The sequence below is a fragment of the Zonotrichia leucophrys genome, chromosome Z (genome assembly GCF_028769735.1).
Source record: "Zonotrichia leucophrys gambelii isolate GWCS_2022_RI chromosome Z, RI_Zleu_2.0, whole genome shotgun sequence".
NCBI lineage: Eukaryota > Metazoa > Chordata > Aves > Passeriformes > Passerellidae > Zonotrichia > Zonotrichia leucophrys.
This window is the reverse complement of record NC_088200.1, coordinates 1,418,832-1,445,319: the sequence shown is the minus strand read 5'-3', so window position 1 is coordinate 1,445,319 and position 26,488 is coordinate 1,418,832. Positions and strand designations below refer to the sequence as shown.

General features: G+C 47.7%; 1 protein-coding gene across 4 annotated transcripts in view; it reads left to right on the top strand.

Annotated features, from left to right (window-relative positions):
* CTIF (cap binding complex dependent translation initiation factor) overlaps positions 1-26,488 on the top strand; it is a 146,477-nt gene that overhangs the window by 95,194 nt on the left and 24,795 nt on the right. For 2 of the 4 annotated variants that reach the window (XM_064735870.1, XM_064735868.1), the window contains 2 exons: positions 6,204-6,642; positions 8,384-8,683. In XM_064735870.1, the coding sequence (XP_064591940.1) occupies positions 6,204-6,642; positions 8,384-8,683 (739 nt within the window). Of the gene's footprint in view, positions 1-6,203; positions 6,643-8,353; positions 8,684-26,488 lie in introns of all 4 variants that reach the window. The other 2 variants (XM_064735869.1, XM_064735867.1) reach the window with 1 other exon arrangement.

Sequence of the window (26,488 nt, the reverse complement as noted above, 5' to 3'; positions counted from 1 at the left end):
GACCTTTTTCCTCATTATGTATCAGTAACAGTATTCCCCATACCTCTTGGTACCTACCTCTTGGTAGTTTAAGGTGCAATAAAATTCCATCCCATCCTGACTGGGATCCTTCTGTCCCTCCAGAATGGACCACAACATCTCTTAAAGGCTCAAAGCCAGTGATGATGGATGTTTCTGACCACAGCAGTCCTGCCATGCCCAAATCTCTCCAGCAGTGCCTGCTTTGGGATACCAGTCCAATTGTTTGTGGTCTGGCTGGAATATGCTTAGTTCAGAAAGACTAGGCCTAGAGACATGGGTTTGTTCAGGGACGTTTCAGAGGATTTTGCTTTTTCCTGCCCTTTCCCTCTTCAGGCTGAGTTTCCTGGGCAGCTAGCTAGTTCAGCCAGAAATAACCCAAATGCTAAATTGAGAATTTTGCTCTTTTGGTGGTGACTCTAAGACAGGCCCTTCCTAATTTCCCTCGCTTAATGAAAAATTGTGTTGACATTTTCAGAAAGAAGGTGGGAGAGGTGGCCTGACATCCCACAGTGATTCCCACCAGTCCTCCATTTGCAGGAGAAGCTGCTGAGTTCCTTGGTGATGCTCTGCTCCCCCAGCCTTGAGGGGTGTCATGGATAAGGGGGATCTGGGGTCGTTTTGGGAATGGAAGGTCCCACAGGGTCCATTCCAGTAGTAGATCCTGGAAGTGTTCCAGGCCAGGCTGGATGGGGCTTGGAGCACCCTGATGTAGTGTAAGGTGTCCTTTCTGTGGCTGGGAGGTGGAACTGAATGATTTTTAAGGTCCCTTCCAAACCAAACCATTCAATGATTCTGTGATCTTAATCCATCCTTTCCAACAGTGGTTGTTAATTAGTTGCAGGCATTTTAATAACAAAGCTGATCAAGAGATACTTCCAAAACTTACCATTATATTCCTGATCCTCACACAGAGATGAGTCCCTGCCCAAGCAGACAAAAGGGTGCAGAGAAACTTACTGTCTGTCAAATGCAGTGAGGAATGTGTTCATTCAAGCACCAGAAGGATGCAAGGAGTGGAGAAGGTTACCTGAGTGTCTGCAAGTCCATTTTAGTTGTTAATTACTGGCCCTGGCTGTGCCCACCAGGTATTCTGCTCTGCACAAAAGCAGGACTAAATCAGAATTTCAGCTCTGCAAGAAGCTTAAGGTGTCCTGGAAGGTTTGTGCCATGGGGAAATTGGCTGAGATTGCGGGCAAGTATCCAGGCAGGTTCTCCAAAGTCAGGAACCAGCATTTGGACCTGGTCCTCAGTCCCAGGATGGGATTTCAGTCTGTTTGGCCATACAAGGTCCTCTGTGTCATGGGGGTAAGTGTCTTAAGTGCCACTGGAAATGTATAGAATCTCCGAATTGTTTAGGTGGGAGAAGACCTATTTGACCATTGAGTCCAGCCATTGCCCCAGCACTGCCCTGCCCACCACATACCCATGTCCCCAGGTGCCACATCCACACAGCTTTTAAACTCTCTAGGGATGGGGACTCCATCCCTGCCCTGGGCAGCTGTGCCAGGGTGTGACATCCTTTTCAATTGAGGAATTTTCCCAGTATCCAATCTAAACCTCACCTGGCACAGCTTGAGGCCATTTCCTCTTGTCCCATCCCTTGTTCCCTAAGAAAAGAGCCCAATGCCCACCTGGCTGCATCCTCCTGTCAGAGCCAGAAGGTCCCTCCTGAGCCACCTGAGCTCCCTCAGCTGCCCCTCACGGGACCAGTGCTCTTATGTGCCTGCTCACCTCTCAGTGTTTGTAGGAATTGCTCACCCAGATCTCTGTGCAGCCACCAGGAGAATGCAGCCCCACATTATCCCCCAGCTCCCCACATCCTAGACAAATGGTGGGGGCTCCCAAAGGACTCATCTCGCTCATGGGGATGTGGGCAAGGCTGACAGGACAGAGCAACTGTGTTTTAGCCCACAGCTGTCCACGTGTCTAGAGTTATTTTCCCCAGACTTGTGCCTTCCTGCTCCTTTCCTTGGGAGCAAAGGATGTAGTAAAAATGTAGAGGAATCATGTATTTCTGAGCACGTAGGCTGGTAATCGCCGAGACAGCTGAAGCCTTACATTTGTTTGCGTAGGCTTCTCCGACAGAACAGACATTTGTCAGATCTAAATTCTGTTGAAAGGTATCTCATTTAGTTAATTAAATAAAAAAATGGGTGGAGAAACAATAGCAGAAGCAATACCATCCTATTTCCAGCTTGGCAGCCCTGACTGTCTCCCCTTGGTTTTTAGTACTTTTGCAATTTCTTTGTGACTCTCAATGTCTCTTTAGTTTCCATTTTGTCCGATGGCCAAATCCCACTGAAGTCAGGGGGAGTTTTGAACTGAATTGGAATTTGGCCTTTGAAGTGAAAATAGTAATTTAATGTTAAATTGAGTCAAGAGATAAGAAACCATTGTACTGCCCAGATGCTTTTTCTTGTCACTGAATTATGGTTCCCTGCAAGGCACTGCATCCTTATGGCTCAGGATGAGCAGAGGGGGACAGAGGAATGATTTCCCAGTGACTGCAGCATTTTACTGGGGTGAATTCTTGCATTACTTGGAGGTGTTGCTGTTTAATTCAAGCTTCAGCTTCCTCCCTTCAGCATCTCAGACCTGAAAGCCTGGGTTGGGAGGTGCATTTGGATGTTTCCCTGGCCTGGTTCCCTGGGTTTGACACGTCACCCTGAGGCACCATCTTGGGACATCACCTTAAGCTGCCATCTGAGCACCTACAGTGCTGCCCTTAAACAAGCACGAGGTTGTTTCCAACAACCCACAGTGGGAGTGTGGATGGACACCAGGTCCCCGTTTTGTCCTTTCCTGGGGCTCTCTGTGTCCCCAGCACCTTGGTGACACCTGAGAGCAAGCACCTCCCAGGCTTTGAGGTGCTGTGCAGTCAAGTTTTAAGATGTGAGCCCTGTTCTCCCTGCTTTGGCTCTTCTTTCCTGCAGATCCTATTTCTTCTTGGCTTTTCTTCTTCGCTGGGGTGTTGGGAAGATAAAAGCACACAACGAGTCTTTGCCTGAAAGCTGGATGATTGTCTAGACCCCTGACTGCTGCCAAGTCACAGACATTGCTCCTTGTTTGCCATTCTCCTTCCTTTGCCTTTTATTTCTTGCAATTTTTCTCCCAAAACTTTAAACTCTGATGTTTTCACCCTTTGGCCAGTGACTGCAGAGCTTTGGTCTGTGTTTGCTCTGCCCATGCCATGGGGACATCACCTTTTAGCTGTCCCCTGGAGGGACAGGGCTCTCTGCTCTCCCCCATCCTATTGCAACAGCCACAAAATGAACAATCTTGCACATTCCACATTGGCTTAACTAGTTTGTTTTTTTTTTTTAATCTTAAACCTTTTTTTCATTCATAGCCCTTAAACATTAAGGGTTAGGTTTATAATATGTCTTTAGAAAAAAAACTGTCCCTGTGTGCGTGTCTTGCAGGAGTTTATGGCCAAGTTTTGTTCCCAGCTCATTTCCAGGCATTTTCTCTTGCTTCTGAAATTATAGCCGTGTCTTTGTGCAACTTCTGTAATTTCTGTGCAATATTTACAAATTAAATAAAGTAGCAAGCTGACTGGCTTATGAGCCAAGACTTGAAATGCAACCAAACAGTTAAACTCAGATGTCTGAGAGAAGAGCAAAACCACAGAAAGCAAAGCTCTTGTATACTTGGGCCTGTGAGGCCTTAGTACCAGATAAGTTTTTTAACTAACTTTTATTTTGACATTCCCCTTTTAATAAGCATTGCTCTTTACAAAGCGGTTTATGCGATTGCATTACTGAGAGGAAACAAAGAAATGCCAGGAAAACTTGATGTGGAGAATCTGTACTCATAAAATGCTTGTAGGCTCCAGCAAACAGGAAAGCTTTTCACATCTCCGTTTTGGGGTTTTTTTTCCTTTTTTTTTTTTTTTTTAATTCCCTGCCATTCAGTTTGCAAGGGAAAAAAAGAAAAAAAAAAGAAAAAGGAAAAAAAAAACAAAACAAAACAAAAAAAACTACAGACTGAATATCTCAGAAAACCGGATCTGGTGGTCTGAGAGTAAACACTAATTCTTTCCAGTGCCATGAACAAGCCTGTTCGTCCTGCATTTGTTAAACATGAGCCCTCACTCTTTGTGGTTAAAAGCCATTTGGCCTCAGAAAATAGGTTTTGATTCCTTGGGATGCCAAGGAATACAGATTCCGTGGGCAGATGGCTTTGGCAGGCAGGGTTGGAGACTGCTGACCATTGAAATGTATTTGTGAATGGTTGCTGCCTTCATCCGAGCTCCCTTAGCTGAGCAGTGCCAGTGATGAAAATAAAACTAATTGCTGTGGGATGGGTTTAAAGTAAACACTGCTATTTATCCAGATTGGGGTGGGGGTTTGGGATAAGGAGTGAGGCTGACCAAGGGTTTAATCATGACTACAGAACCAATACAGAGACAAACCACTGTGGTCACCACAGTGTTTAAAGTTGTTTCCTTGTTTTTGGGGGGGATACTGGGGAGATGTCCTGTGTCACCCTCTAGCACTGTTCCCAGCAGCCTTGTAAAGGCCAGGCATTAAAACACCCCATGGGCTCTCAGAACCAAGACCAATATCAACGAGGCATCAGGCAGGGGATGCCAGCATGCTTAGGGTGGCCATGCTTAGGAGCCCTGGAGAAGGCAGCCAGTGCCAGGGCCTTCTCCATCTTAGGTGCATCCTGGATGATGGCATTCTGGCTCTGCCTTCTCCACTGGGGAAAGCCACGCTGCAGCCTGTTTGGAAATCTGAGATGCCTGAGACTGCCAAAGCATTTCTTCCATTCAACTGTTGTTTTGTTGGGGATTTGCCATCTCGGCTACCGGTTACAGCCAGCACTCAGGGGCTTGCTCATTCTTTCTGAGATGTTGTAGTCTCTCGAGTAAACCCTTTGGGGGCAGTTCCTCCTCTCTGTGGCTGTTGGGTTTCCATGTTATCCATCAGGAGCTCTGTACACATAGGTCTCTCTCTGGAGGTTGTGGTCCTGGATGCCATGCTCTCCATGCTGCCAAAGCCAAGTTTGTTCCTCTTTTCATCCATGTGTGTGTCCTGTCCTGGTGTAGCAGTCCTGAAGGGGATGTGTAAAATAAGGCCAAACAAAACCATTTGGTGTGGGCAGATTACCAGTTTACTTAATATCTTGCTTCTTAGTTATTTTTTTTCCGCTTATAAATCCCTGATACACTTGAACTAGTTCACTGCAAGCCCATGCAACTGTGCCATGTTGGCAGGCAAGAGGAGAAAGTGGTGCTGTAGGCCAGGTGTATCAGGAGCTCTAAAGCCTTCAGAAAAAAATATCTCCTGGCATTTCCTGCCTACATGACTTGCTGCTGCTGTTTTTCCTGGTTAGTGTGGAAGTAACACAGAAACCTGAGAGAATTTAGCACAAAAACCTGAGAGAATTTTTCCTGTGATCCAAAGTCATGTTGTCCAACTTCACAAAAACTTTCACCTGAAATATGGCTGTCACTGAAAGAAATTCAGGGGCATGAGTTGTTAGATGACAAGAAACTGCCTCCCCATTTGTGGTCCCCTTCCAAGGGCCAAGCTGTATGGTGGAACAGATGTGTTGGCCCAACAGAAGCATGAAGGAATGAGTGAACTTCCTTTGACTTTCTTCTACATTTTTTTTTAAATACACTGTCATTCAGTTTGCAAAATAGAAACCAAGCTAAACTACCAAACTAAAAAACCTATTTAATTTCCAGGTAACAGGAGTTAAATTTTTTTATTATATATTATTTTATTATATATTTTTATTATATATTGTTTTATTGTATTTTTATTATATATTACTATTTTATTATATCTTTTTATTATATATGATTTTATTATGTGTTATAATAATAATAATAATATTGTTATTATTATTGTATTATAATGTGTGTTTTAATATTATTATTAAAATAATATATAATAAATAAAATAACATACATACAATAAACATAATAAAATAATATATAATAAAAGTATATAATAAAATAATAATATATAACAAAAATACAATACAGCAATAATAAAAATTATTATTATATTATATAATAATGATTTAATAATTTAAGAAGAAGAAGAAGAAGAAGAAGAAGAAGAAGAATTAGTGTTAGTGTTAGTGTTAGTGTTAGTGTTAGTGTTAGTGTTAGTATTAATTTCGGTGGTCAGCCGACTTCTCAATGACTTCCTTTGACTTTCCAGGCGACAGCAGAGGCTTCCCAGCGGGAACAAGTCCCAGCAGCACACGGATCATCAGCAGGGTGGCACCAAGCATAACAGGGACCACCAGAAGCTCTACCAAGGAGGCCAGGCCCCTCACTCCTCGGGCAGGACGGGCCACCACGGCTACAGCCAGAACCGGAGATGGCACCACAACCAGAAGCACTCGCCCAATGACAAGGAGACGCACAGAAACGCCAAAGAGACTGAGAACCTGAGAATCGAGGAGAGCCCCGCGTGCACGGCGCACGTCCCCACGGAGGCGCCGCGAGGCCCCGAGGCCGCCGAGAAGCAGCCCCAGCAGCAGGCCGAGCCCGAGACCAAGCGGAAAGACAGCGCCCACGAGCGCCCTGGGGACAGGCCCAAGATCAACCTGCTTCAGTCTTCGAAGGACAGGCTGAGGAGGAGGCTAAAAGAAAAGGTATTATTTCTTGGGTTGCTCTTTTTCTCAGGCTATCCTCCATACAAAGGATGGGGTGAGCTCAAGGGACCTTTCCATCAATGCTCCCAATTTACCATAATCCCCCAGTGTCAGCACTTCTCTTGAGGTGTCTTTGTGCTTCTTCAGGAGGCCTTTTAGTGAAAGAATTGAGGCTCTGAGCTTGACTTCTTGGGTGAGGTTGCTACCAGCTTCAGTTGGACTGGAATCTTTCCCGTTTTCCATGGGGGAAGGCTGGTGCACACATGAGCTCCCTCTTGGTCTGAAGAGCTCAATCACTTTCCAGAAAACATGTAGAAAAGGCAATTTGTCTCTGCAACTACAGAGCTAAATCCCAAACTTTGCCTCTTGAGTGCTGAATAGTTGGACTCCGCTGCTTTAAAGCTGATATCCATTTATCTCTGCAAAGAATTGAAATGCCCTTATCTCCCCCCTTCCTTCCAGCAACCCAACAATAACAAAAGTATTGCATGCAAGTGACGGAGGAGAAATCCTTTTTGGAAACAATATTCAGCCACAGATTTCTGAGGAATTTGGAGATGATATCTCATTTGCCCCCTGTAAAACTCAAATTCTTTCTCTTGAGATTCTTTTGTCAGACTGTAAAAAGCATCCATGGGGTTATCTCTAATGAGATTTCCAAAATACAGAGCAAAAATAACCTGAACATATAAAATTCCATGGGAGTGCATGCTGGAAATGTATACCTTTGAATGCATGAGCATTTACTATTTCTGGATATGGCATGAGGGGGAGTAAGAGATTTTGTTAGTTATTTTTATGTACTTTAAAGCAATCGAAGTGTAGTAGAGACTTTCAGAGTATTCATTTTAGTACTCTTCTCAAAAATTTAGAGTCTTGTAAGACTAAAAATCTCATCAGCACCTACTCTTGGGTGGGTGTTGTCAACATAACCAGTCTCCTGATGGGAGGTTTGGTCAACTCCCTCTGGGATTGGATTTGCTGCAGGTTTATATTATATAAGATTGAGCTGGAGGGCTAGAAGAGAAGACCGGAGCAAGCAGGATGCATGCCTAACACTGGGGGAAAAGGAGCAAACGCATAATAAAATGTTGAAAAGAATCAATAATTTCTGTGGTAATGATGGGAAGCGAAAAGTGTAACAGGCAAGAGATAGAAAAGTCAAGAATCTTTTCAATGCTGGGATCATGTGACTTCTTTGAGCTCAATTTACATAATGAAGTGTATACATTAAAATATATTTGTATTTAGATATATCTATTTGTATGTATATATTTTATATTAAATATGTATATGAAATATATTGTTATGGGATTGTTGTCTGAAGATTTTGCAAACATCAGTGCATTTTATAAAGAGAAACAAAAAAATGTCCATTATGATGACGTCACAGACACCAAACTGGTCCAAGATGCCAAAGGCAGTCAGAGGTGATCAGACTTTGGCATCCTGGCTCAGGACCCTCAAGGACATGTTCTCCTTGAGCTCAGGGGTGGGACTTTGGGATTGAGTGATGTGGGAAATGGAGAAAGGGCACATTTCTGGGGCAGGATGCATGCGCTTATGCTTTCCAATGCTGATGTTATACCACTGTGCTACTAAAAATTGCTTTGTCTTTTCTCTTTCTCTTTATGTCTTCCCAATCCCCTTACCCCTTTGCTCTTTGTGCAAGGACATGGGCTGATATATCTGTTTTTTCCTTGTGTAACAGACGCCTTGTCTTTCCCTTTTCACGGACCAGGACGAAGTAACGGTGGAAACCACCGACCCTGAAAAGAATAAAATGGACAAATTAATTGAAATTCTCAACAGCATGCGGAACAACAGCAGTGACGTTGACTCCAAGCTCACCACCTTCATGGAGGAGGCCCAGAACTCCACCAACTCTGAGGAGATGCTGGGGGAGATAGTCAAGACCATCTACCAGAAAGCGGTGACAGACCGCAGCTTTGCTTCCACAGCAGCCAAGCTCTGTGACAAAATGGCCCTTTTCATGGTGGAGGGAACCAAATTCCGGAGTCTGCTCCTCAACATGCTGCAGGTAACGAGATAAAGTTAGCTGTTCAGGTGCCTGGAGCATCATCTCAATTGGTCTTACCAGTTATTTGGAGATGACCTGTTACCAAATTCCTTTTGAACCCAATTGATGAGTTCAAATTGCACCAGTTGTTTTGTCAGTGCACATCTTCAATGGTTACCATAGATAATGTGACACTGAGGGCATTATCAAGGTGCTCTTCATTCTCATTTCTTGAACTCTGAAAGAACTGTGGCATCTCACACCAGGGCCTGTCTGGATAATGAGTCAGCTGCTTGAGGCATCATCCCCACAGCATGAAAAGAAATTAACTGGGAGGGTCTCTCAGTGTAGGCTGTTAGAGTGGAGGGTCCAACTCAGCACCAGCAGCACCAAGACAAATCTCTGATGGTCCTAGACACCAGGCTGGTACATGAGCAGGCTTTGGGCTGCACTACCTGGCTTGATTCTGGTTTCTGATTACAAACAAAACTGAAATAATTACTTATTTTCTCATTATTCTGGGTGACTCGTTTATTGATATGTGGAGAACTGGTTGGTTGTTCTGCTCCAAAAGCATCAGTGACAGCAAAGTTGCAGAGGGGAGGAAAAAGCAGTGGCTCTGATCACTGGTCCATGAGGTTAGTGGTTGGACTTGGTGGTCTTTTCCAGCCTGGATAATTCTATAATAATGTTGGATGATAGAAAAAAGGGCTATCCTCAAATGTGCATGGTCTGGAGGAGTGTGTTTTACTGCAGTGCCACCATTAGATTGGGCAGTTGTTTTCTGGGAGGATGTCACATGCACATCCAATTTTCTGCCTCTGGAGACAGAGCTGAAACCATGAATTTCTTTCCTCAATTTAAAGTGCATTTCCGTGTGGCTGTTCCCTCATGCACCATCTGTGGGACATGCAGAGCTCACTTTTCATTTCTCTGCTCTCCATACAAGTCTGTTGCTCAGCACCACTCCAGTTTTTGACTCATCTTCTCGTTCTTCTTGCTGCTCTTGTTGGAGATGCTCTCTTGGATGCTGTGGCTGGCTGCCTGTACCTTGAGCTGGCATTGGGACAACACAGCGAGCAGGGAAATAAGGAGTAAAATAAAAGAGTGAAAATCAATATCAGAAAATTCTGCACAGTGACTGGTCCAGCTCTGCTTCTGTCTTTGCTCTGTGTGCACATCAAACACAACAAGCCTCCCCCCTGCAAAGCCCTTGGCCAGCATACACATCCACCCATTACCTCTACCAGCTGGTGATTTTTTCCAGATTAGTATTTCCAAAGGGAATATCCATCAGAATGAGGGAAATTGAAGACAGAATCAGTCCCAGAATTAGCAGCAAAGGGCTGGAGGGAGCTCTAAACCTGCTCTGCATCCCTTTCTTCCCATACCAGGTCACTCTTGCATCTTTCCCTGTTAGACTGAGAAATCTAAGAAATCCATTATAAAGCCCAGGAATGATGGCCTGAAAGCAGCAAAGTGTTAGCCCACAATTGATGCTGATGGCAGTCCTGGGTTAGGGAGGACTCTTCCAGCTTGCTTTATTCCCTTGCCCCAGCAATTCCACCCATGCAAACAGACCCAGTAAACTGATTTATACTGTAGCATCCTGTGCAAGACTGAGTGGCTTCCCATTCAGCTCTTCACAGCATGAATGCAGGATAAATAATATATCTCCTATCTCCAGAGAGACTCAAAGTGCTTCTCAGGAACGTGCTGCCAGTCCCAGTGTGATGGGAGCCTTGTGGAGAGCTGAAGTGCAAAGAGGGAGCAGGGCGTGCGGGTGACCGAGTTCATGTGCCAAGGCACAGAGAAATATGCAAAAGGGATTTGTTCAGCCCCAAACTGCACATCTTTTATAAATGTCTTCATGGGCAAAAGGTGACAGATCACTACAGGTCAAAAGCAAACTGCTGTGTGAAATTGAATAATTTAACATTTCCTTTCTGATAGTAAAGGATTTTGACTTTCTCCAAGCACTGTTTCATTTTCCAAATGAAACAATCAGATGCACTCAAACTGATTCATAAATACTTGGGTCAAGCCCTAAACCAGGAATATTTTGAGGTATTCAGGTCTGGTAGCCTTGGCTGGAGACAGAGCCAGGTATGAGACACAAAAGAGTCATTGCAGCTACCTTGGTGTGAAATAAGGAGGTTGATTATCAATATCAATATGGTATGTTGGAACTGATATGATGTATTATCAGTATTGATAAGGCATATTGGATATTATGTCATGTTACAGAGTAATGTGACTATCCCATTAGTGTATGATATATTAATACATTGATATCTGTTATTATATATCCATATGTATACATATATATATATACACACACAGAGATCTATATATATCCATATGTATCCATATGTTACAATCTCATTTTTGTATGACTGATGATAGGACATTACCCAGCTACAGTCCTGGCCCTTCCACCATCAGACACTTTCCATCAGCCATTTTTAGATAACTCACCATTAATTAAAAAAGAGAAATAAACCTTTATTAAAACGCTTGCTGCAGAGCAGGATTTGTGTCTCTCTAGCACCTTTCAGACTAATCTGATCCCCGGGCGTAAGGAGCTCGGCTTGCTGGGCACCGGCGAGCTGGGGAATTACTGTGCCGGGGTGTGATAAATCGGGATCAGTGTGATCCCTGCCCGTGCTGCTGGCGCCGGGGCTGCACCGCTCGCCCCCCCATCTGCTCCCAGCAGATGCTCCTGTTTTCTAGGGCCTTGTTTGTCCCTTTCCCTCAGGACTGCGATGGCAACAGCTCATCCCCACCGGAGGAGCTCAGGAGTTGGTGCATGAACCCGTTGAGGTGCCCTGCCAGCATGGGCATACCTACAGACAGCATCCCTGTAGGACCTGTAGACACTGTCCCTGTACCCTGCTGGACCTTAAAACAAGGTGGTTTTTTTCACCTACAAAACAGGCAGTAAACTGTCTTTTTAACATGGTTCCTCTTCTGTTTTCAGGTGTTGATAAGGTGCTCATGCTCAAGGGTTGCACATGTTCACAGCTTATCTCAGGGTACTTGTTTTGATCCCAAAAGAGATGTCAGTGCTGCAGCATGGGAGTGTTGTCACATCATCCCCCTCCCTGCCAGCAGCTCCTCTGAAGAGCTTCCCTATAGCCAGCATGGTTCACTTCATTCCCTAAGGGGATCCATCAGGAAAACCCTGGTTTGAATTTATCCTTCACTCCATGTTTTGGTCCAGAATCTTGGCTAAGTCTTGAGTTTGGGTGCTGCCAACTTCTCAGGAAAAGAGATGTGGAAAGCGGAACCATGGGGTGGACAGGTGGTAGAGCTGCCATGTGTGAGCTTGGCACTGGGGGGACCATTTGGCATCTGAGTTGTCCAGCCTTGGCACAGGCTGCCCAGTGATGGGTAACCATTCTGCAGGGATTTAAAAGCTCTGTGGGTGTGGCACCTGGGGACATGGGTCATTGGTGGCCTGGGCACTGCTGAGGAGTGGGTGGACTTGATGGTCTTAGAAGGCTTTTCCAACCTAAACAAATCTGTGGTTCTGTGATTTGGGTTTTTGATTTTCTCCTCATTGAATTGGGTTTAGTCTTTTGGCAGCAAAAGCAGTTTTGAGCTATGTGAGCCCTTGGGATGGACCTGGGTGAGCTGGGCCCAGGGAGCTTGGATGTCTGAGGACATGAAAGAACATCTTAGTGGACACATACACAAGCTATTCATGCCTCTAGAAATACCTTCTTAATTATTACATTGAAAGTATTTGAAAGTATTTCTCCTTTGAGAGGCTTTTGCTTGTCATAGTTTCACTCACTGGCATGCCCAGGCTTTTTTTTTTTTTTTTTTTTTTTTCCTTTCTTTCCAGTAGGGGGGTGTTAAGCAATGTGCCACAAACCCTTCACATGTAACATAAGTTGGAGTACTCCTCTGCTGGAACAACCGTGCTCTTTATAGCAGAGCTGTGTCTGCATCTGAGCTATGCAGAGCCAAGTGTATTATTAGAGTGAGCATCACTGGGGCTGTAATTGTACACTGCTCCCCTTGGCAACCACGGCCAACAGCACATCAAACAGAAGGCTGATACCTTCTTTTAATAATAATGAAAAAAACCCCACCAAAATCACAAAATGAACATCTCAACACAGAGCAGCAGAGCCCGCTGGCCTGCTGCCAGAGGAGTTCCATCCCTGCACATGGAGCTGCCTTGGTGCCAGAGGAGAAGGGCTGGTTCTGCAGGATGCCCTGTGGCTTACCCTGCTGCGTGCCCTGTTGGATACCCTGTGGCACATCTTAATGTATATCCCGTTTCACACCCTAATGCATACCCTAAGGCACTCTGCATTTGATACATCATAGGATACTCTGTGGCATACCCTAATGCATCCCAGAATTTATACCCTAATGCATACTCAGTGGTGTACCCTAGTGCATATCCTGTTGGATGCCCTGTGGCATTCCCTGGTGAATATCTTGTGGTACAGCCTAATGCACTTCCCCTGGCATATCCTATGGTGCATCCTAAACACAACCTATTACTTACCCTAATGAACTTCCCATGGCATATCCTGTGGTACATGCTAATATACACTCTGCTACATACCCTAATGCCCTTCCCATGGTGTTTCCTATGGTATATCCTAATGCAGACCCTACTACATACCCTAATGAACTTCCCATGGTGTTTCCTATGGTATATCCTAATGCAGACCCTATTGCGTACCCTAATGCACTTCCCATGCTGTTTCTTATGGTACATCCTAATGCACATCCTGTTACATACCATAATGCATTCCCTATGGCATACCCTATGGTATACCCTAGTGCATACCCTATAGCATATGCTAAAGCATTCCCTGTGGTATATCCTAATGCATTCCTTAATACACATCCTGTTGCACACCCAAATGCCTACTTTATGATTTACTTTACTGTATATGCTGCTGGATTCCCCGTGGCATACCCTAATGAATACTCTATGGTATATCCTAAAGCATTCTCTATGGCATACCCTGGTGAATACCCCATTTCCCACCCTAATGCTCCCCTGTTGCACACCCAGATGGGGCTTTTGCCTTATTGCCTACCCTATTGCTCACCCCTGTTGCATATCCTGATACATTCCTAATGTTGCACACCCACTCAGTGTTTCTTCATCATCTTACTGCAACTTCATGATGTCCCAGAAATGGCCCTTCCTTGTTTCAGTGCTGTGCTTGGGTCTGAATGTAGACATTTCATAGAAACACAGAACATCCTGATCCAGAAGGGACCCACAAGGATCACGGAGTCCAAGCCCTGACCCTGCACAGGCACCTCAGTGACCCCTGAGAGTGTTGTCCAAACATTCCTGGAGCTTTGGCAGCCTCAGGGCTGTGCCCATTCCCTGGGGGACCTGGTCAGTGCCCCACCACCCTGGGGGGAAAGAACCTTTTCCCAATATCCAACCTAACCCTCCCTGGCACAGCTCCAGCCATTTCCATGGATCCTGTTCCTGGTCACACAGAGCAGAGATCAGTGCCTGACCCTACTGTGCACATTACAAGGAAATTGTAACTGCAGTGAGTCTCCCCTCAGTCTCTTCTCCAGGCTGAACAAACCAAGTGCCCTCAGCCCCTCCTTGGATGGCTTCCCCTCTGGACCTTTGAGATGAGTGGTGGGGGTTTTAGCAGAGGTTTCACTTCAGTCTCAGTGGCCTTGGTTGGGTTTGAGATGATTGGTGTGACCGTTTATAGAGGGGCTCAACCGTAAAGGTGGCCAAAAATCCATTTATGTCTCCCCAGGTGGGGGATGGAAGAGGAGAATGTAGGTTGAAGCATTTCTTGGGATGTAGTCATTGTGGCATGAGGTACAGGGAATTGACTGATTTCCTCTAGTAAATGTGGGTGCAGTGTGAAGCATTTGCCAAGCAGAGCATGAGGATTTGGGAGGAATGAGCTGAAGTTCTTCCTGTCCTGCAGCCTTTTTAGTCTGAGCAAAGAACCTCCCAGCCCTTTCAGCACTGTAGGGCTCTGAGACACCGGGCGGATACTGTGGGAACTGGGGCATGGAAGCTGGTTGGATTCAGTGATCTTAGAAGTCTTTCCCAACCCTAATGGTTCTGTGATGTTTTGTGTTATTCTAAGTATTACATTAATGGCGAAGGCTGAAAGGCAGATTCTTTTTTTCCCGTTCTCAACATGATTATTGGTGAGGAACAGTTTGTGGTTTGGCAGAAGTGGAGGCAGGAAGATCCAAGTGTGGCTGGAGAGTATCTGACCTGTACACCATGTCCAGCACTGACTGCAAAACCCCATCAGTCCTCTTTCTATGGCTGTTTTTAATATAATTTAATTACAGATGGTCCAATCTGTGCACATAAAACAGAGTGGTACCACTTGTCTCTGAAAGGACATTGCCCAGCAGACATCAGCGAGCTGCTTCACTTAGAGGTGGGGGAAAAAGGTCCCAATGGCCCTGGAGCAGATCCTAAAGCCACACAAGTGTGTGCTCATGTGCCACTGCAGTGAGCTCAGCTCCACAGAGCAGCACTACATCCATCTCTAACATCTGTGCCTCAGCCAGCCTTGCAGCCTTTGGTTTCTGCTCCACAGGAGTTTGATGAGCTCTTCCCCCAGTGAGGTGGAGATTCAGTGGGGAAAGCCTCCTTGGCTCGAGCTGCCTTCCATGGCTGACTGTGCAGACCAGGAACCTCTTGGTGGTGAACCTCAGAGTGCATGCCAGCTCCTCAGGAGCCCAGCACAAGCACAGAAATAGCAAATTGTGCTGCCCTTGTGTAGACGCCTTCATTTAGGTGTTTGCACAAACTTGTAGAGCTTGGAGACCTTCCTTCCCCTACATTTCTGATATTGATAAACATCAAACCGTCCTGCTTTTGTAAATCACTGGGGGACTCCCCCAGCAAAAGTTTTGTGTAGCTTTGAAGAGATTTATTTTCTGTACGCCCAGGCAATTCAAAGGCAGTTCTAAATTCATGCACACTCATATATCTATCTATGCAGTGCTTGAAGGGGCACAGGGAATGCAGCCCCATGGGTGGCTCTGAGGAGCATCCCCAGCTGCTGCATCCTCCTGCTCTCAAGCTCAGAGAAAAATAGTGCAAAGGAGACACATTCCCTTTTTTTTGCCCATGCGTGTGTCTCAGGAGACATTCTCCAATTTTTTACAGTGTATTTACTATTTTATTTTTATTCTGTATTATCGTACCACTTTCATCACTTGATTCTTGTATTCAATTACTCCTTATTTTGCTCATATATAAAAATATATGCTTATTGCATAAATATTAATTATGCATGTTTTTATATATGGTAATGTCTGCTAATGGTATATATTGACATTATATAACTTACAATAACAATATATAACTTACAATGTTAGTAACTTATTTTTTTTTTTAATTCTTACGATGGTTTGTTTTGTTTTGTTTGGGCTTTTTTCCCCTTCTTTTGCAGTCATCCGGGGCCAAACACAGGCCGTGCAAGTGTCGGCAGCAGGCAGGAGAGGGAGCCCGGGGAGCGGGCTGGCAGCCAGCCTGCGCCTATTGGCAGGTGAAGGGCAGGGCTGGGCATCCCTTGGGGCTGGCCCTGCCTTTACCCCGAGCTGGGCTTGGCCCCGGGAGGCTCCAGGAGCCGCTGGCACACGGGTGCCGTGCGGGGCTGGGAGTTGCTGGAGAGCCCTGGATTAAATGTCCACGGCTGTGTGCTTCCAGCTTGCCACTGCTCCCAAGCGGAACGGTGGCTGCAGGAAGCACCCGGCTCCTCTGCGGGTGTTCCATGGCAAAGGGAATGTGGTGGGGGCCAGGGAGAGCCGGGCAGCACCTCCCTGCAGGGTGGTGGTGAGGCGAGCAAGGGGTTAATGGAGGTTTTAACGGAGTGCAAGAAAAGGGGCAGGTTTGCACTGATGGGAAGGAGAGGATGGGGACAGGAGCTGTGCCACACAAGAATTAGGAGCTGGGGATAATTGAGCCAGACCCTAAATTAAACAAGCAGTGGGTTTGCACTGCACATCAGCCCTCAGTCTGAGCACAGAGGTAGGTGGGGTTTGGGGGTCACGTTGAGTTGCAGCTGGAGGTGGCCACAAGGCCACTGACACAGCAGTGAGTGTCACAGGAGATTGTCCCCAGTGCTGTGCAGGTCTCTGGGGTCTGCACTCTGCCCAATGCAGCCACGCTCATGGCTCTTCACTGGAAAGATGCTTCATTTAGACTAGCAGTGCATCATGCAGTTGAGAGTTTGGTGGGAAGCAGGACTAATTAAAAAAAAAAAAAATCCTTTCCAGTTTAAAGATTGGCATATTTGATTTTAATTCAATGTGCTGGTAAGGTTTTATTCCTTACACTTTGCAATGCTCAGTTGTGTTGTGCAAAAAGAGCCATCGCCTTTAGTCCATAAATTTATGTGTGGCTTCTCCTGGCTTCTTTCCACCTTGGAGGGGCCGAGATTTCAAAGTCACCGTGGGGACCAGATCATGCTCCAGCACATGATGGGACCCCAGGGATGGTAGTTGGTGTCTCAGTGTCTCTCCAGGCAGTGGGTGCCCTGGGCATCTCCCAGTGAAGGTGGGACCCAGCAGAGGCTCCATCCTCTGGCTTGTGTGTGTTGGTGGTGAAAAGTGTCAGGAGCACCCCTGGCCAAACTGCTGCTGCCTGCTAAAAGCACAGCTGAGTTGAGGGTTCACAGCTGGGGTTGTGTGACCCATGCACAGCCTGTGCATGGGCTCAAGTGCAGAGCAGAGGCTGTTCTGGGCTCTAGGTGGAGACTGCAGACTGCTCAGCCTGCCTGCAGCCCTGGGATAGAGCCAGGCAGCAGCTCCTGCTGGGGTGGGCTCCTGGCTGCCTCCAGCCATCGCTGGTGGGTGAGGATGCTGGGGGTCCTGGTAGAAAAAGCAGAAATAAAATAAAATAAAAACTGAAAATCCATGTATCTGTTGATGAGAGGTGAGGAAAGGAAGGGGAGCACTTCAGTGTTGAGACCTCCCCAGATCGGGCTGAGCCGGCATCAGCTCCTACTCGCTTGTTTACTCCCCAAAGGCTCAAACCCACGGGATGTGGGAGTATGTTCCTGTCAGTCCAGGAGCTCAGCTGGCCCAAGGCACCCTCCTCACAGACCATCTGCTGCTGCCTGCTCCAGCCCAAATCCAGCTCAAGCTGCTGAGCCACCCCAAGGTGGGGATTTTGGGATGCTGCGGGGTTGGAGGATCCCTCCTCCCCATACCCACAGACACCCTGCTCTGCCCAGCCCTGCTCTCAGCTGATTGCCTTCACCTCAGCTGGGATCAGGAGTTTTGGAGGCTCATTGGGGCCCTGTGATGCATCACCCGGCTGGGATTCATCCCACAAACCCCACACCCCCATCATTTTGTCAGGGAATGAAGCATCCTGCTGACACAGGAGCACCGTGGAGAACAGCTGCCAGGGACATCACCTCCTGTGCCAGGGCCAGGGCAGGTGGATGTGCCAGCAGCAGCCCAAAGATGGGATTTGGTTAGAAGGATGTTGGAGAGGGAAGCCCCTCTTTCTCTCCCTGGAGAAGGGGGAACATGAGGTAACATGCTGTGCCCATCCCTGGCTTTACTTGGACACAGGCCCATAGCATACAGAGGATGCTCTTGTGCTCACCAGCAGGAAAGCTCTTGTTTTAAGGTTTTCTAGCTGAGTCACAAGTTTCTGTACCCGATTCAGTTTCCAGCCAAGTGAGCCAGACTACTGTCGTGGCACCCAGAGTGATGGTCCTGTGGGACCTGCAGCTTGAGCACCCTCAGCATCCTCCAGGCATGCTTAGGCTCAGGTTTTTTTCATTGCTGGGTATTTTGGTGTGTAGCTATGTGTCAGAGTCCAGATTTGGAGAATGAGTGCTTCCAAGAAAGTCCACATCCCCTTTTTGCCTCCCCTGTGGTGTGCATTCTGCACAGCCTCATCTTTTCCTGCTGCACGCATTTAAACAAGAAAATGCAAAATGATGGTGGGAAGTGGCTTCGGTGGTTCCTGGGAGCAGAGGAGCTACAGGACACTTGAGAGGTGGGGAATGAGGCTTGAGAATTATTTCAGGTCCTATCCTACAGGTTGCCAGGCCTGATCCTGATGCAAAGCACAGCATCCAAGTCCTGGGGACAGCAGCGAACGATGCTTGGCTGGAGGACATTGCCCTGCCTTGACACATCCTCTGGTGTCATCAGCAGTGCTGCCAACCATGGGGTGTCCCCCATGCTCCTCCCCTCACTGAGCATCCCAAAACAGTGCTTCCTTTTCCCCTCCAAGTGATAAATTACTCCACTTTCCTTGCTCCCTTTTTTGAAAATTACGGTTGCTCTAAATACTAATGTTTTATTAAACAGAGGATAAAACAAGCATCTCTAGCAGTGCTGGGAATCCAAACTCAGTGATTAAACCAGGCTGCACCAGGGTTTGGAGCAACCTGGTGTAGTGGAAGGTGTCCCTGCCCATGGCAGGGAGTTTGGAACAAGATGGTCTTTAGGGCCCCTTCCAAACCAAACCATTCTGTGATAGCACTTCCAGTTCAGGAGCAGCAGGAACTGAAAGTGAGGACAGCAAGAGCAAAGTGTCCAGCAGCTAAGGAGACAGTTTCAGACTGAAGAAACAAAACCTTTCCATCTCTGCTTTGTTTTGAGTAAGGTGTGTTTGCTTTCATCTCTGACATTCCAGCCCATGCAATCCAGTGGTCTTACACAGTGATGCTCAGAGTCTCCCAACATGTAGCAAAATGCATCGAGGTGATCATGGACATCCCTTTAGAGATACAAAGGATGGAGGAATGGAGGGTGTTTGCAGGTTGATGTTGTTTTCTGCAGTCTGTAATCTTTCTGTAATTTTAGCTTTCCCAGCATGGATAGGCAGCCTCGGAGGCATTGTAGGGTGCTCCATACCTGTATGCTGCAGGGGATGAGCAAAAAATATTAATGTATCTTTCACATCCACTAAAAAGAAATATAAAAACCAGCCAAATACAACATTTCTTAGAGCAAAAGCTCCCTGGCTACATAGAATTTGTAAATATTAGCCTCTGAGAAAGATTTTCTGAGCTCCTTTGTGTAAATAACATTTTTTTAGCAGACTGGCACTTCACTTCCAGGTCTCAGTTTTCAAGTGGTCGCTCGTGCCCCCATCCCAGGGGCTGCATTTCCAGCAGGAGGATCCAGCAGTGGTACAGGATGCCCACAGGGTGCCTGGCAGTGGGGGAGACGTGGTGAAATGGAGAAGATAAGAAGGGTGACAGCCCCTGTGCTCTCCAGCGTGTTTGCTCAGCAATGCTGAGTGCTGGGCCAGAGCCATCACCTCCCTGCAGACTAAACAGTTGCAGTGTTTTCTCTCCCATGACCGAAAGAATTTAGTAAAGGGTCCCGGTATGAAACTTTACACGAACTCTGGGTGCCACGAATATCTCTGGCTGGGAGTCTGTTAACTCCTCCAGCTCCTTGATCATCCACACGGTTCAGTCCCAGGGCAGATGAAAGGAGACCCATCCCACCATGGATCTGGCCAGCTGCCTGCAGGACCCCCCGTGCTCTCCCACCCACCGAGTTCTTGTGCATCCATCTTTCTGGGGATTTCATTGCTTTCTTTTAAAGGAGAGAGCCAAGAGCTCTGGCCACGATGGAGCTCTGGAGTCCTCCAGTTCAGGAAAGACATGGAGCTCTTAGAGTGGGTCCAGGGGAGGATTCTCCCAGGGCTGGAGCCCCTCTGCTCTGGAGCCAGCCTGGCACAGCTGGGGCTGCTCAGCTGCACCAGAGAAGCTCCAGGGACACCTGAGAGCCCCTGCCAGGGCCTGCAGGGGCTCCAGGAGAGCTGCACAGCCCCTGGGGACAAGGCAGGCAGGGACAGCACCCAGGCAATGGCTCCCAGGGCCAGAGGGCAGGGACAGATTTTGGCCCATTGGGAATGAGGAATTGCTGGCTGGGAGGGTGGGCAGGCCCTGGCCCAGGGTGCCCAGAGCAGCTGTGGCTGCCCCTGGATCCCTGGCAGTGTCCCAGGCCAGGCTGGATGGGGCTTGGAGCAGCCTGGGACAGTGGAAGGTGGCAGGTGGGTTGGAAATAGATAACCTTTAAAATCCCTTTCCACCCTGATGCTATAATATCTCATGCCCCTGGGACCTGTTTGGAGCCGTCTGTGTGCACCAATGTCCATCCAAAAGTTGTCCAGTTCCCTCTGCCCCCCAGCTCAGGGACATCCGCTTCAGGGAGAGGTTTTGGGCAGGGGGAAGCCCGTAAGGCTTCGTTCATCCTTTGGTCCTGGCTTGCAGAGAAGCAGAGGCCAAGCCTCAGTGTCTTGCCCTGCTCAGCAGATGGGTGGGTGGTCCCAGTCCCACCTCAGGGTGAGCACCACCCAGAGGACGCTTCCTAGGAGGGTCTCAGCATCCCACAGGAGAGCATCCTGCTGCCAGCTATCAGGCACCCAGGAAAATCCCTGCATGGACTGAACTGATGAGAGCCAGGAGTGCCTGTGCAGTAAAGCTCCTGATGTCAAACAGGATTAGCTGCCTGCCTTTGCCTGCCCAGTTTCATTCATTCACAGGCAGGTTGGCCTTTCAGTGGACACAGCTTCATTTCCAGTGCAAGTGGAGTTCCTCCAGCTCGGGTGCCTGGACAAAGGAGCACCTTCCTCCACAGTCAGTTTTTCTCATCTTATAATACTCCTCTTTCCAAATTTGGCCTGTCCCCATAGGTCCCTTATCACCTCCACCTTATAAAGAGGACACATGGCATGTGCAGAATTTAAAATAAGAAGAATGCATCCTGCTGGCAAAATCCAGCTGGTCCCTGCTGCATGGTCCTGGGCTGCAAGGCTGGGCATCTCCAGACATGGCATTTGCAAGCAGGATCCATCAATCAGACAAAAGTGGGGTGCCAGTCATCACCTCAGCCTTGTCTTGGGAGTGGGATGAGCATTTTCTCTGGAACAGAAAAGGTCTCCAAGCAGATTTGGGGATGGTGCTGGGCCTCAGACCCTGCCATGTTGTGGAGAAGGGTTTGCAAACTGCCCATCAAACCATCCCCATCCATGTGAAGTAGCCCAAAAATAGGATTTTGTGAGATTTCTTGAAACCATTGTGTTTTACACTGAACTTGTGCTATGGGAAATGCAGCCTGTGGTGTGGGGGATTCATTTTTCCATGAAGTGGGGGTATCAGCACTGCTGTGGATGCTGGGATGAGCAGGGATTTACTGTTCTTGATCCTCTCTCTTCCCACAACCTCCTTGTAGTGAGGAGGGGATTGCGGGCCTAGGGGTAGGATGCTCCAGAGAACGTGGATTCTTTGTCTCCTTTTCAGGGGGAGGACTTTCAGTGTCTCCAAAATTTCCCAAGTTATCCCAAGGTTTCCTGTGCACACTCATGAAGACAAAGGGCACATTGCTGGCTCAAAATTCCCACAGTACTGGGACATGCAGGAATAAAATGAGTGTAACAAGGAGCTCCTGCACTGCTGCAGAAGAGCAAGGCTGCCAGGGGGGAGTTGCTTCCTCTGGGCACTGCACGGGGTGTCTGCAGGGCTGGGTCAAACAGGCAACCCAGCAAGGGAATTAATTTGTTTCTTTGTGGTCCCTTGTCTCCCTTCCAGTCCTTCTCTGTGGGACTGAGGGATAGGTTTGTATTTCTCAGGCAGGTGATTAATTCTCCTTGTCTGTGTGTCCTGCAGATGGCAGGTCTGTCCCTTGCTCGCAGCATGGTCTGGGTGAGCATGGTAATGATGTTTTGTTGTGTCTGTGTTCATGGGATAACAGGTCTTTAAGGTGATGATAAACTGCTGTTACCCTGCTGAGCTGACACCCTGACACGTGTTTGGGAATGCAGAAAGGTGTGAGGTAGGAAGGACAGCAATAAAAATTAATTGATGAGGAAGACAGCTCTGTCACCTGGGTAGTGCTGGAGGAGGTGCTGGCAAACATCCAGGACAAAATGGTGATTGTGGTTGGTTGTGTGCAGACCAGGCTGCTGGATTCACCCTCCTGGTCCCCTCAGAGCTTCCACCCAGACATTGCTCTGAGATCTCTAGCAACTGTGAGGTCAACAGCAAAACTCCTGTTTGCACATCCAGCATTATGCTCCCACCAGGGTGATTTCAGCCTCAGCTAAATCAATAATTAACTGCTTGTACCTCTGCAGCCCCTCAAGGACCTCAGAGACATCACTGGCTGAAGCCATGGGACACCCACATTGGATGGGCAATCGCTGCTGATCCCAGGTTTGGAGCCAGATGGAGAGGTCAGGGTGAGACCAGGGGGCAGGAGGTTCAAGTGACCACTCCTCTGGTCACCTCCAGGTGTTTGTAGAAGGGAGAAGTATCCACAGCTACTCTTGGCCCTGGTCATCAGCTGCCTCAGTTACCCACACTGGGGAATGCAAAATTATGTTTCTTGTCCTGGGAGTTTGCCTAGTCCCTGCTTCAGAAAAACCAGTTTTCTGACCTTATTTTCCCCTTCATGCCCAAATCCTTCTGAGAGGAATAAGCACTGTGTGTCTGCCTGGTGGCTGCAGAATCTTTGTTGAATTGTTCTTGCCAAACTGGAATAATTCCATCTCCCTGGAATTGTTCAAGGCAGATTGGACGGGGCTTGGAGCAACCTGGTCTGGTGGAAGGTGTCCCTGTCCATGACAAGGGGTTGTAAAGAGATGAGTTTTAGGGCCCCTTCCAACCCAGACATCCTGTGATTCTGTGAATTGTCCAGTGACATCTAATGCAAGCTAAAATCACCCAGTGGTCAGAAGATGTGGGGTGGGTGTCTGTGGGGTGGTGGTCACTGTCCTAGTGGCCTGGACCTTCACCATGAGCTGCATTTCAGAGCCCTCTGTGATTAAAAGGGATCCATTCACAGAGCTGTGGCTATCATGGAGCCAGGTCCACGCTGAAGGTCACTGGTAGGATTTCCTGCTTTTCCCAAAATGGCCAAAACATCCTGAGAAGATAATTTTCAGATATCTGCATGTTCAAAAGGTGCAGATCCAGCCTGGAGGAAGCGACGTGATGAAAGCCAGTGGGAGTGAAATGCCTCACGGCTGGATAAAGCCAGGACCTCTGCAAGGCTGGGCACAAGGTGTCATCTGTAATTTAAAGGCTTTATCTGCTTTAAATGTCAATAGCTCCTTTGTTGGAGTCATAATAATTGCCATGATCCGCATGTCTCAGTCACACACCCCAGAGCACTTCTCAGAGGAAGATGAGCAAATCCTTCCCGTTTGTTGCTGGATGGGAAATCGGGGTACAGAGGTGATTGGAGCCCACACAGGGCTGGAAATAAACCTCAGTCTCCTGTGCTGCTGTTCTCCAGGTTCTGCACGGAAGCTGTAGGCTCAGAGCAGGTTGTCTGTCATCACCCTGCTCTGCTCTGTCTTGTCTCCACACTGGCAGCAGCGTGGGCAGGGATGGTGTAAGGGGATCTCAGTGAGGCTCTGTCCTTGGCTGCAGGCAGAGAGGCCAGGAGTGGGTGGCTGGAGGAAGAGCAGAGCCCTTGGAAGAGCTGATGGTCCCATTTCATGTCCCACCACCTCCAGCTGAGGAGTCTTTGTAGTGGTGTCCAGGAAGTGAGACTTTCCCAATGAAGCTGTGGTGGTACAGAGGAGCTCAGTAAGACCCCACAAATCCATGGGCAGAGGTGTTTAATCACTCCCTGGTGCTGTCACAGGGTTCTCCAGCATGTCATGAGCTCCTTCCAAATGCCTGTGCTCCAAACTACTCATCTCACTGGTTTATACTCCTCAGGAAGCAAAGCTGCCCACCAGAACCTCCTCCAAGCCAGGACCTAAATTCACATGGTATTTAAATTCTAAGCAGTGAATAATTCAGGTGATGTTAACTGTGCAAAATGTGATTTATGGAGCCGTTTCTAGGAAGGTCTGGGAAAGGAGCAGGCAGAGACTGTGCTTCTCCAGGACAGCAATAAGAGACAGAGGCTGTCCAACCTCTATCCACCAATTCCCTCCTCCAACCTATTGGGTTTGTCTTAGCCCTTTCCAAAGAGCCATTTAGGGCTCCAGCATTTCACAAACATTGCCAGTAAGATCAACTATTTAGCACAGCCTATCTCAGCTTTTTATATAGCTCTTAGCATGGATATCTGAGCATCATATATTTCTTTTTGTGCAGTATTTCTGACTCAGTATTTCCTGCCTCCTTGACAATGACTGAGTAAACAGCAGAGCTGCTAGAGGAAGAGCCCTGTGTTTACAGAGCAACAAGCCCAAATGTGCCTTTATTTTTTAGCCCATCAGAAGGTGGCAATGCTTAAATTAACCCTCTTTTTTATCCCTCACTAAACTTTTGCCCTCAAACTTGCTGCTACCAGAATCAGCCATGGGTTGGTGGGCCCAGATCTGGGGAGAAGTTATTTGGAACATGTCTTAAAAAAAGTGTGGCGAACTCCCAAGGGAAGAATTTTCAGCTGCAGCTGTCTGAGCTGGAGTGAGGGCTTAGATCCGATGGCAAAATGCTTCTTCTCATCCCACCTGACTCTGCTGCCCACCAAAAATGTTAGAGGAGGGATTTGCCTCCTCTCCCACAGCGTGGCCATTCCTCTTGGCTCTTCTGGCTTGGTCCTAGTCTTGGGAAGGTCTCATGTCCATTGTCATAGACCAGTGTTGAACTGTGTCTACACTGGGATGAGGAGTGGGCTTTCACTTGGCTGCAAGAGTGAACACTCCCAGGAAAAAGGCATTTTGAGTTGCCACTGCAGGCAGGAGCCTCAGCCAGGCTTACAGAGGATCCAGCAGGGGATGTCAGAGGTTTTGCTGAGCCCTGGACCATCTCTGTGATGTGTGTGAGCACAGGCCATGATGAACGTGCTCAGCCTTCAGATTTATGCCCCAGCCCTGTCCTGTATGAGAGCTCTTTAGAGGTCCTCTTGGCATCACCCCACTTCCCACATGGTTTCCCAATGAATTCTTCTCCCAAACCAGGCAGAGAAGAAAGGCCAACCCTACCTGGTATAAATACATTTTATTTTAAACTATAGGCACTGAAGGAAGGTCATCCAGGAGACACACCCAGATTATCTACAGGCCAGAGCACCCCAAATTAGTAATACAATTCATGTTTAAAAATACGGCCAAACTGATGAAAGATAATTTGCTTACTGCCCTGACATCACCACCTAAGCATGGGGCAAGCCAATCCACAGGTTATTTTTATATAACTCCGTGAGGCATTTCCAGAGCAAATAAAGTTCAGTGGGCAGGGCAGTGACCCGGCTGTCTGGTTCCAGAGCTTTTCAGCCCCCTCAAGGCTCGTCACCAGTGTGTGGAGGTCTGTGGGTCAGGGCACAGCTCCATAGGATGTGCCCCAGGCACACAGGACGTGCGGTTTGTTTCTGACGGCCAGTTCCTCACCTCTCCCACGTGCTGGCTCTGGCTCATCCCTTGGGGTTGCACAGCCTTTGGAGCTGCCCTCAATGTTCTCAGAGGGTCACTGGGCCTGCTGTGGGCATGGCTGACCCACAGCTGGTGAGTCACACGTGTAACTCCATTAACTGAACAGCCCAGATGAGCCTTGGTGGCAGCAGTGATCTCCTCAGACTCCCCAAGGCAGATGGGGCCTCTCTGCACTCAGTGCACACCATGGTACAGGTCAAACCTGCAGTCTGAAGGACAAATTTAAGGACAGAGCTTCCTGGACCACCCTTCTGGTGCATGCTAGGACACTGGAGTAGCACCACCCTGAGACACATGGATTTCTCAGGATGCTTCAGGACACCCCTGGCACTGCAAGTCCAGCTGCTGTGGAGGCTCCTGCCAAGCCCTACTCTGGCCTGTAGGCAAGTGTGGTCCAGAAAAATTCCTCCCACTGGCAAGATGTTCTCCCTGCTTTGTCAGAGGAATCAGTGTCACCGCCTTCCTTT